Consider the following 12,187-nt stretch of genomic DNA (forward strand, 5'->3'; position numbering starts at 1 on the left):
AAATGTCCTTGCCAATTTTACAAATTGGTAGTTGTGGTATGAACCTCGCACGCAATGCTCTGCTCTAGTGAAAGATGCCACACGGATCTTCAATTTTGATTTTTTTTCTTCCAGCAGACAGGATTCCAACGAAGTAACGCACGGACGAGACGCATCGTGGACGGGAACAGACAGGAAGGCACTAAGACTCCCAAGGCATCGTTGCTTGGCTTAAGGAAATCAAAGCTTCCTTCAAAACAGGTTTAGCCGTTCATGCACCACAAGGTCTTTTCATCTCTGGATGGCAGACGTGTGAAGCCTTGATATTACCAGACATCTGTACGCGATGTGATACGGTGGCGGGACGTTAATTATTATCATTATATTTACAGAGAAAACATCAATCGTAGTCTCGTCTTCACGGCTGACGGTAGGTAATAATTATACCTTAAAAAGAGCGTTGAGATTTTCAAACTGCCGGCCAACTCTCAGCGCGGATTGTCAATGATTATTCGAGGTAGCATTACCGAGCGATTTAAAATCTACGTTTCAGCGGACAGCTGCTATTAAAACCGCGGTGAGAATCAACAGCACTGGCGTGTGGGTGCGCACGAGGGAGACAGAGAATGGCACAGCTCGGGGTCCCCCTTGACAGAGACGCAGGTCCGCGTGGTGAACTCACCTGAAGCGAGCGTCGTTGCGGAGCAGCTCCATGATGGTGCTGGTGGCCGGCTTGATGACCTTGTCGACCACGAAGAGCGCGCCCGTGTTGGTGGACTTGTCGCGCACGTTCACGCACGACGTCTCGACGCAGATCGCCTGGGGAGGGAGGGGGGAACGCGACGGCGTCAATACCGCCGCGACGGTCGGATCACCCTCGACACGTGTCCCCATCCCGCCCGATCTCGGCTTTGGCAGGCGCCGAGGCTGGATAGCGCTCGCTAGGGCTGGCCACCACGCATGGATCGGGTGCTGTAGGCATCGGCAGAAGGCACTGCAGAAAAATCCATTGTCGTACTGCTACTATTGCAACGACGGCTGCGCTCGCACCAAACGGCACTGACCGCGTTGGCAAAGTGCGAATCTTGAGCCTGGGGCAGGGGAAGACGCTGCCGGTGGGAGGGGAAGCGAATGAGAAGGTGGCCGTTCCACTGCCATGGCGACTTGAAGTGTCCTCTGGTGGTTCACATCAGGTCGAATCCTACCCTTGGGAACTTTTCCGATTACTACCGACAATCATTTTCTGCACGTAGCCAACCGTGCTAATTGGAGGTGCGGGGGTAAGGACAACAAACTAAACACTCAAAAGCAGTTCCGTCGATCGCGCGAGCTCAGTCCCTCCTGCGTTTGCGCGCTGGAGGAGACGATCGGCGGCGTTCTCGGCGTTCTCCGCCGCGGATGGTACGGGGGGGCTCGCTGCGAGTCGCGTCGGTGCGCGAGCGTGCGACGGGGAGGGAGAGACGCGCGGCACTTACCCGGTGGTAGAGGAAGACGCGCAGCTGCTGCCCGCCAAGCGTCTCGAGTTTCTGGCCGTGATACAGCTGATTGGAGAGGTGGCGGCCACGCACCACGTGATTGAGCAGCATCTTCTGCGTGCTGTCCGACGAGGTCGACATCGCGGAATCTGTCGGACGGGGAACGCCCGAAGCGTTTCACGGCGACTGTTTCGTCACGACGGTCAAAGCGAGCGTCGTTCGTGCGCACGGCCGTTCTCGCGTTCGCTGCGGCTCGAGCGCTTTGGCCCGGCGGCTCAGCGGCAGGGCAAGCGACTCGAAATCGGAAGGCCGCGAGTTCACATTCTGGTTGGGGTCATTGTCTCCTGGCATCATTAAAACGAGTAGCACTTTTGGCGGCGAGCCGACAGTTGGTTGTCCTACGGATGAAGTCGTCGTCCCGGCGGAGGAACAGGAACGTTCGCCGCTGGCTCGAGGCCGTAAGCAAGAAACGAGCACTGCCTCAATGCCCACGCGAGCAGGGACATCGCTTTGACTTTCGAGAGAGCTTTGACAAGGGGCACCCGGCGATAACAACAAACGACGATGACGGCAATCGACATCAATGGTGTGACGGATAACATAACAGTCGACACCCTACCTGGTTGATTACGTTCTTCCTGAGAATGCTACATTTGAGAGAGAGATAAAACACAGAACCAGAGACATATAGCCAGACATAAGTAGAGACAGATATCTGGTTCTGTGTTTCATCTCTCTCTCAAATTTAGCATTCTCAGGAAGAACGTAATCAACCAGGTAGGGTGTTGACTGTTATGTTATCCGACTCTCTGTTGTATTACATTACATTTCGAAGTATACTAGAATTGTGTTTCTATTTCATTTATACCTGATGACGATTGCTTGTGTTGCAATCGAAACGTCGTATGCTAGTATTTAATTTATTATTTTCTCTTTATACGTCACTTTACCGAAAGAACCACAGAGTAATTCCTGCAGTCACGAAAGGTACAAATTAAGTATCAATGATGTGAGAAGGAGAAGCCCCCCCCCCCCCCCTTGTCCCTACCTTCCATGGCGCTGTCCTTGGGCGCCAGGATCGTGTACTCCTCCCCCACCTTCAGGCTGGACTTGAGGCCGGCCTCTGCGAAGACGTCCATGAAGGTCTCCACGCCGTACTTCTCGGCGACGTCGAACACGTCCTTGGCTGCGGGCGGACGAGGGGTCGGGGTTCTGGGTTGGCGATGGCGATGGCCGGGGGGGGGGGGGGCGTTTAAACGACGCGCGGCGTCTCCTGAGGCCACGAGATCAAAGTCTCGCGCTCTGGAGTCAACGATTTCCAGGGTCCATCGATTTAGTTCTGTTTTTTGTGTTGTTCGATTTGACGTCAGTCGCACGCGAACCGTTCCAATCCGTAAGCGACGGGGAAAACCCATTTCTACAGAGAAAATTTAGTCCGAGTGAAGACGAGTTGAAGATTTCTCTTTTTTTAGTCAGGAGAGAATTCAAAGATACCAGTGTCAGTCTCATTTGCAAGGGTGACCTGGGAAAGACGGAACCGGTCTGTGGTCGTTGCTCTGTTTCACTGATGCCTCTCGTTTGTCCACATTTTCTCAACGTATTGGACGGTGGGCTAAGACAAAAGGACGGAATGCAGTTATTCTGCCACACTCTGAGTCTGAAGTTTCCTACATTGGGATGTTTGGCCAATACCATTACCAGTTACATTGAATGTGTTTTAGGTATGGCAGGATGAAACCCATGCCAAGCAAGGTGGGGAAACATACAAACTCCATAGGGAGAGAGGCACGCGTGTTATCACTGGGCCACTCTGTCGTCCAAAGTGACATCCATTATGAACTCGATGACAATTAGGCAGTCTGAGCTGCGTGGTGGACATGTTGGCCGAAACGTTCGTTTTACGTTTGGGATTTTTTTTACCGAAAGTCTTTTCAATGATTCACAGGAGCACAGGAGAAGAATCTAGAAACAATCATAGTCTAAACTAAACTATTTTACCAGGTAAGGCCCACTGAGCTAAATAGCTCTTTTTCAGAAGCGACCTGGCCACAAATGGTAGCTCAACAAAGTGGCTTATTTCGTGGAAATTTATAGCAGCCAAATACTATAAACGCGTGATGTTGATTCTAAATGTGGAGGGAAAAACCGGAGAACTTGGAGAAAAATCCACGCGACTGCGGGCAAAACTGTGGTGTTTGCGAATACTTGGGATTCTTACTCTTTGGTTTTTTCGGTAAAGTCACGTCGGTGAAAACAAAATAAAATAAAAAGAAAACAACTAAATTAAATCACGACGTTTCGGAATCAGCACAAGCATCCGTCATCATGTGTGACTGCTCCAGCAAAGTTACTGTAGCGTATGAAGAGGGCTATTTAGAGACACGTGTCTATGTAGGGTACTAGGGGGGGAGGAGCCAAAGGGCATGCGGCAAGTAGTGTGGATGCTCTCAAATCTCGATAGGACGACACCAACGCCATGGTGGACACGTGGAAGTATAGACGGATTAGACTCAGACGTGGGACGCTCTGCCCATAGAACTCCGCCTGACCTCTGATATTCTCCCGTTCAGAAACGAATAAATAAACGCATTTAGTAAGATATCTCACCTCTTCTTGGTTCTTTCGGTAAAGTCACGTAGAAGGGAAATAATAAAATAATAAAAATAAAATATAATAAAATATGATTTCCCTTCTACGTGACTTTACCAAAAGAACCAAGAAGATGAATCCCTGCAGTCACGAAAGCTTTAAATCGAAATTTTATTGTTTCATTTTTATTATTTTATTATTTCCATTCTACGTGACTTTACCGAAAGAACCAAGAAGATGAATCTCTGCAGTCACGAAAGCTTTAAATCGAAAATGTATTATGTTTCATTTTTATTATTTTATTACTTCCATTCTACATGACTTTACCGAAAGAACCAAGAAGATGAATCCCTGCAGTCACGAAAGCTTTAAATCGAAATTTATCTCACCTCGTTTTGGAGGAATTGGGTAGTCGTTTTTTTTAGGGTGCAGGTGTCATTGATGTGTGTTGAGCATTTGTAAGAAGATACCATTTGCATGCTCTGTCACTGATTAATTACACTGTGTGTTATATCTCACATATGTGTTTCTGTGACTTTTACTGACCATTATTTTATTATACTGTACAGTGCTCTAGAACCTCTGTGTGGCTTCTTGCGCTTTAGAAATCTTTAAAATAATAAAACATTGTGAAAACCCTACACCGTAAAGTGTGCGTGTAATGTATTTAGCTCGATCAAATTAACTAAAACCTGATGTCGAATTCTAATTATTTCACCTTTACTAAGAACGTATCATATTCTTAGGTTTTTTCGGTAAAGTCACGTAGGTAAAAACATTAAAAAGTAAAATGTCTTTACCTGCGTGACTTTACCGAAAAAACCTAAGAATATGAATCATTGCAGTCATGAAAGCTTCAAATCTAGAATTAAGAACGTATCACAGCAGCACAGCGTATTACGCAGCTGTGAGCGAGTGATGTCGTATGACTGATGGGAATTATAAAACCCCATATCCCTCATCGGGCTGGAGCAACAGAACTATCTGCTCGAGGCCTTAGGCTCGGGAGGGCCCAAATAAGGGCTAACGACTCGTCGGAATTGACTTCTCGTGCAGGCGGTTAAACGCAAGGGATATCCTCTGAGGTCATTTCCCAAACGTGAAACGTCCAGGCGTGCGGCCAATTTGGTCCGTCGTAAAACACCAGCGCCAGTTCGCGTTTTAAAATTTTTTGCCGAGGCCAAACTCGAACACCGTGAGGTGAAGGGCACAAACCGCCCACGTGCGGAGGCGTTTCAAGAGTGTGAATTATATTCAGCGGCGGTACCCCGATTTACGCCTCGTCCCTTTGACGTTGTCAATTCATTATGAACACCGACACCCGATTTGCGTCGTTCACGGCATCATCTGTCCCTTCTCGTTATCCGTCACCCCCACCGTGCTGCAGAACGCAATATATTAATAACGCACGGTACTTTGGCGATTGGGAAAAATTGCTTTGACTGACGTCGTCTCAATATTTCGTTGTCACACCTTTCAGGAACGCATCCCTGACGTTAACTGGGGTATTACTGTGTATGATTTGTCGGACAGTGATACATCACCTCTCGTTAAGAGACTGCGTGGTTCACAACACTGCGGTCATTAAAAGAAATGAATAGGGGGCACCGCAGAAGGTAAGATGTTAACTATCTCGCCCGGTACACAGGAGGGCAGTGGGTTCGATCCCCACCCTGACGCCTGCTGTATATTTGGAGTTTGCATGTTCTCCCTGTGGTTGCATGGATTTTTCTCCGGGTCCTCGGGTTTTCCCTTCACATTTATAAACACGTGTTTAGAGTATTTGGCTGCTATAAATGTCCACGTGATAAGCCACTTTGTTGAGCTATCATTTGTGGCCAGGTCGCTTCTGAAAAAAAGATACATAGCTCAGTGGGCCTTACCTGGTAAAATAAAATTAGTTTAGTTTATATAAATATAATAGGTGACATTTCAGGAAATGATCCCCTCCTTCAGAACACATAAAATGCGTACGATCTTTTACACATTTTCTTTCAAGGCCACATTGTTCCTGATGAATGTGTTGAAGTTTTTTGTTGTTGTTGTTATTTGTGCTTGTGCATTGCTGCCAAAGCGGCAGCAAGCATCGCAAAAAATGTGCACGGTTCATGACGACGGATGTGTACGTACTGTGTGCATGTGGGTCCACACATTTGGTACGATGCTTTGTTAACACTCACACGGCAGGGCAGTGAATGTGCAGTAGAAACAACAGTTGGAATTCCACACAGCACCCATACTAGCATGCAAGGAATGCAGTACACTACACCTGGACATGCCTCTTGCATTTGATCTTCTGAAGGCACATATTCAAGTTCTGTCTTTCACACTCTGCACAAGGGTACTCCAAGAAGCACGCTATTCACCGCCCAATCTGTCATCACCCAGCACTCAACCTCATCTGCTCTCTCCAGTATATATATAAAAGATTCTATGTCATCATCAGCAGCAGCAGCAGCCATATTATATCCACTACGGAATGGAGGTGTGCCGAGGACATGGCCAAATTAATAAATTTCGTTCCTGTGCGCGATCTGATTTCATCGCTCCAACTGGCACAGCGGCCGTCCTCTCTCGTGTGTTGTCTCCTTTGACTGGCAGTCCGTTTACCGGTCTCGTCCGTCCGTTAACATCCCTTCTGGCGATTGTGTTTCGTGAGGAAGGCCAGGAAACTCTTCGGTCTACCACAAAGATGGAGCAATGGGATGACGGATGCGCGCCGCATCGTTGCATCGCGAGGCCGTGACCGACGGCGACAGATTGGGCAGGCCTTCACCCAGCAGCGGATAGATCGTGTCTCATTCCCGATGATGATGATGATGATGATGACGATGATTACACTCGATCAATCTGTTCTTCATTGCATATAAGTATACATATGTCGCGTAGCCTTTTTGCAACCCGAGGACACATCGGAGGGCCTTTGCGTATTTATTTAAATAATGTATATTAATTATTATTTATCAATCACATACTTTAATTTATTTGGCGATGCTGCTGCTGCCGCTGGCAGTGGTGCAGAAGCAAGTTGAGTCAAAAAAAATACCCGAGCCAACTCGACGCACTCGTCAATGACACCGTTTTGGCCTTAGAATTAAACGAATCTATGAATACAATCAGTGACTGAATCGGTCCCGGCTCTGTTAATTGTGCCTCCGCCGAAGGCCCCGTGCCACCGGCCACTGCGGAGTTCGCGGTGCCGAGGCTGCTTTCACCTGTGTCGGGCAGCAGCAGGTCGTCGATGAGGTGGATGACCCCGTTGGTGGTGACGATGTCCTTGCGTATCACGTTCACCTTCCCGTTCAGGGTGATGTCGTCGCCGTTGCACGTGACCTGCAGCTTCGTCCCCTCGGCCGTCTCCACGGCGGTGGTGCCCAGGATGGACTCGGAGCATTGCAGGGACGAGATGAGGTGGTTGTTCACCATGGCTGTCGGGACAGGAGCGCTTGGTTATTTAGGGAGGGAGGATATAATGAACATCGTCATCGTCGTCATCGTGAGACATTTTGTGTCCACTGCTAGATGAATGAGCAATGTAAACCCTGTCTGTCTGTGTAGATGCACTGGGTAGAAGGTATGTAATGATTCGTCCCTCTGGTGACGCTATACATCCCTATACATCTTCTTGGTTCTTTCGGTAAAGTCACGTAGAAGGTCCTTCTACGTGACTTTACCGAAATAACCAAGAAGATGAATCCCTACAGTCACGAAAGCTTTAAATCAAAATCCCTATACCTGTCCGCCCATAAGGTTTACCCGTATTCTTGTACAGGGAAATTGAGTGTTCTGGTCCATACGACGTACAGCCGTTTCAATACGGGCCAAAAAGTATGTTTTTTGTCTGTTTGTTTGTGTTTCTCCCTTGTGATGGGACTTTGTGGGATGAACGTTGAGATTAATAAGGGGCACGGGGTGACCAGTAAAGTCTGAATTGGTCTGTAATAAAGTAGGCACTGATAAGGGGGTTGCCAGATATGCACTCACAATTTAAAGTTACAATTCGATTCGCGAATCCGCTCCTTGAGGTCTCATTTTAACCGTCTAACATCTCGTGACCATCTCGTTCGCTGTATGCAATGTTCGTTGAACTTCTTTCGCACCGTACGTAGCCAACCGTGCTCGTCGGAGGCGCGTCGATGCCTCTTGATTGATCGCGTTCAATGCCAGAATTGCGCGCGGTTTTTCGCGCGGCCTCTAAAACCATTCTTGGACGCGGCAATCGACGCATTTACAATGCGTGCAACGATCGACGCTAGTCGACAAATTTGACACCGCCGCGCCTTCTACGCAGGAAGGCAACGCACGACGGACGGCTTTTAAACACCGCGTGCTCTCCAGACGGCAACTTAGCGACGCGGGTACAATCTGAGATTGGGGCGGGCGGAGTGGGGGGGGGGGGCTCACACAGGGAACGACGTTGCAGTCATCGGTGATTATTGCGCAACCCATCAACCCGCACCACAACGGGGAAACCCATTTTAACCCCCTCCCCCCCACCTCCCACCTGGGAGGTAATCACCCCGGAGCGTTGATCCCTGGATCTGACACGCGCTGGCTTAGTACGTGACACGGTTATTAGCTCCCCGAATCGTACCGGCCATCTCATGCTTGGTTGTTAGATTTTCTCAACTCCCCCCCCCCCCACCACCACTCTCGGCTCACCCCGCGGCCCACCCCATAATTGTTAGTGCCAGGAGCTAAGCGTTGCGGGAGGCCTGCTGCTGTCTCAAGTGGTTTTATTTCATTCGTTGCGTTTCTTCGGCAGTAACGACCCACAATTATGCGCTAAGTGTGGTGCGTGCGTGCGCGCGCATGCATTGCACGCCACGAGATGACCGCGCGTGCAAAACGGCATTTAATTTTGTCCCCGGGGGAGGACAAAAATAAATCGAGACCAGCATTAAAAATATGAATTGCACTCAATTGGAACACCTGTTTGGCTGAAACATCCCTCCACGTGGAAATGTGCACGTGGTGGCAATCGGCCGTGGGACATACCAAGCACCAAAATTTCTGAAAGGGTATTTCGTTTCACCATTGGAACCTCATTTGCCAGTAAAAAATATGATAATTGGTTTTTTACCCTTCTATCTGGCAACAAAACTGACACCTTTTTTTTTACAAGGAGTCATGTTTGCATAGACCACAATACCTGCAGTCATAATGCAAACAAAAAACATAACTCTGATAATGTATGCACTGTCCTTACCCCGAGCTCTGATACTCTGATGGTGCATTGTCTTTGAGTTGTGCGCCTTTTGGCGTCATCTGGTCCAACCCATGTGAGACTAGGCTCTAAGGAAAGCTGTCTCGGTTGTGGACCAATCAACTTCAAGGACAGTGCATACATTATCAGAGTTATGTTTTTTGTTTGCATTATGACTGTAGGTATTGTGGTCTATGCAGACATGACTCCTTGTAAAAAAGGTGTCAGTTTTGTTGCCAGATAGAAGGGCAAAAAAACAATTATTATGGTATTTTTTTTGTTTGTGAAAAATGCTCGCCTCCAGAATATAGAGTCGATGTCCAACCAATGGAACATTCAAATACGACGTTTGAGCCAGATTTGTCGCGCAGGAGTGTTCCATTTAGCACACGAGGGTGAAGTTGAAAACTTAATTTCACCTCTTCCTTTCTGGAACGACACAGCCTCCCCCCCCGCCCCGCCCCGCTGCTAATTGAATTACCCTTGAGTGCCGGAGGATCTGCCAGGATTCTGTTGAGCGTTCCCTTGGGGATTTTCTTAAACGCCTCATTGCTGGGCACGAACAGAGTGATGGGCCCCTCCGAGTTGAGCATTGGCATCAGTCCGGAGGCCTCCACTGCCGCCTGCGGACACCACGAAGAGACAGAACCGCAGATCTGAGACGCGAATGGGCGTTCATGGCAGTAGCTGCGTCAGCTGAAGAGGCCACGGTCAAGATATGAATGTTTTCATTCACAAAAATTGGGCATTTAACTGTTGACAAAAGCTTGTTTTTTAGATGTATTTCCAGTGATGCAACATAATCCCCTTATCACAGGCCCGGCTCCAGCCGTCAATGCTGTTGACTCCCTGCCCCTGTTCCCAGGCCCGGCTCCTCATGGACGTGAACCATCGTCAACAGTGGTTTAAGTGCCAAGGCGAGTGAACTTGGCCGGACCCGAGGGATGTTTGGTGGCGGTAGGGCCCAGGACCCAGCCCCAGAAGCCCCCTCAAGCCGGCACTCATTTCTCGATACGAACTGCCTCTCTCTGCAGAGATGCGGGTCACATCTAAAGTTCACAATGAATACAATGTTGTCTTGCATTTGAAAGCTCAACTCTCATCACGGACGAGCAAAGACAAAGATACCCCCCTCCCCCCGTATAGCCTCAACTGACTGTTGGAGCACCAACAAAGGCCGGCACGGCGCACAAGTTGGTCGTCAACACCACGCACGGCCGCCTTTGTCTCCCCAGCGGCGACGGTTCAGGTAACCGTCACTGGTGTTGGCCGTGGGAGGCAAATGGAACTCGTGTCTCTGCCGGGTTCGTAGCGCAGCACCAACACCACGCCATTCGCAACGAGGTGACGGTGACGTCACAATGGTGCCAGGCTAGGTGCACTTTGAGGCCACGCGAAGTGTCGAAGGCTCGCTGGCAGGAGGTCTCGGGACAGACCCAGCGGGTTGCCATGAGTTGGCTGACTGAGATGACCGGCAGACGCACCAAGCTGTTACCCCCCCCCCCGCCCGCCCCTACTGTGCCAACTTGCTGCGTTTTGTTTTTATCCGCCAGGCGCTCCGCTCGTTGTTGTGAGCGTCGCTCCTCTAAGGCCCTCCATTGTTGTTGTTGGAGGGCGGCTGCCTTCAACTGCCCAGCAGCAGCAGCGTCCTTCAGGAGCCTCCTCTAGACACGCGCGTGTGGGGCCGTCCGTAAATGACATCACGCGATTTTGGACGATTTTCGACCCCCCCCCTCGTCACACGGCGTCACAAATAGTCAGACCCCCCCCCTCGAATATGACGTCACAAAGCTCTGCCCCCCCCCCCCCCCAAAAAATAAAACATGCTTCAAATCGCTTTAAACTATTGTCATTGTAGTGCGTATTTAATGTGGCGCTGCACTCTGATGTTGTAGGAGAAAACATTTATTAAAAAGTTTATTTAACTAAGTAGAACGTGTTGTCTATATTTATTGAAAGTTGCGCATTTTGTTGTGACGTCACATTTCTCAAACACCCCCCCCCACCCCCTCGTCCAACATCGTCACAAATGTCTGACCCCACCCCCTCCCCCCCTAGGTGCGTGACGTCATTTATGAACGGCCCCCTGTCCACACACCCGCATCGACTCCATGTCCTCGTCGTAGCTGATGACATCGCCGATCTGGTTGGACACGGGCACGACGACGCGGTCGATGACGTGCACCACGCCGTTGGTCGCCAGGTGGTTGGGGCGGATGAGACGGGCGCAGTTCATGGTGATGATCTGCGAACGACAACGGGAGAGAGAGAGACGCTCTCGTTTCGAGGTTGGCGGCGGCGGCGGTGGTGGCGTCGTCTCGTGGCCGTGACTCAGAGAGGGCACTCCGGGGGGAGGGGTTCAGGGTGGCGCTGAGAGGTGCAGGAAGGCCCTGCCCTGCGATTATAAGCGTCAAGCAGTTAGTTCACCAGCATTGCTTGAAGATACACTGTGCTTCGAAACCGGTCCAGAGTTTGCGTGTGTTGAACCAAAGCTTGAACGTCTTTCGCACCGTACTTAGCCAACCGTGCTGTTGGAATTGTGCACTCCCAGAAGGCCACGTGGCTGATGACACGTGTAATTTTTATGTGTTTTCTTTATTTTATTTACGCGGAGCGACAGGCGCGTGTGCGCGACGGAGACGTCGCAGGTGAATCAGGTGGGTGCGGGCGGGCGGGCGCGCTCTCACCCCGTTGGGGTAGTGGTTGACGTAGAGCTTCTGCTTCTCGTACATGGAGGTGAGCACCGTGCCGTCCTTGAGGTCGCTTGTGAGCAGCCGCCGGTCCACCATGTGGTAGCGCAGAGCGTTGAGCAGCTCGATGTTCACGTTGGTCGTGAGCGAGTCGCGGACCTCCTGCGCACGCGAGAGGTTAAACCAGGGATCAGGATTTAGTCGCGAACCTCCTGCGCGCGCGAGGTTGAAGCAGGGATCAGGATTTA

The 12,187-nt window shown here is 50.0% G+C and overlaps 1 protein-coding gene across 1 annotated transcript in view; it reads right to left on the reverse strand.

Moving 5' to 3' along the window:
• The window catches only part of LOC133343109 (transforming growth factor-beta-induced protein ig-h3-like), a 40,735-nt gene that overhangs the window by 17,570 nt on the left and 10,978 nt on the right, over positions 1-12,187 (reverse strand). Inside the window, exons 6-12 of the mRNA XM_061552614.1 lie at positions 11,937-12,101; positions 11,348-11,494; positions 9,731-9,872; positions 7,259-7,471; positions 2,503-2,640; positions 1,455-1,603; positions 662-798 (exon numbers count right to left, since the gene is read on the reverse strand). Coding sequence (XP_061408598.1) covers positions 662-798; positions 1,455-1,603; positions 2,503-2,640; positions 7,259-7,471; positions 9,731-9,872; positions 11,348-11,494; positions 11,937-12,101 — 1,091 coding nt within the window. The remainder of the gene's footprint in view (positions 1-661; positions 799-1,454; positions 1,604-2,502; positions 2,641-7,258; positions 7,472-9,730; positions 9,873-11,347; positions 11,495-11,936; positions 12,102-12,187) is intronic.

This window comes from Lethenteron reissneri, chromosome 16, assembly GCF_015708825.2.
Source record: "Lethenteron reissneri isolate LAM-NWPU_2019-01 chromosome 16, ASM1570882v1, whole genome shotgun sequence".
Classification (NCBI taxonomy): domain Eukaryota; kingdom Metazoa; phylum Chordata; class Hyperoartia; order Petromyzontiformes; family Petromyzontidae; genus Lethenteron; species Lethenteron reissneri.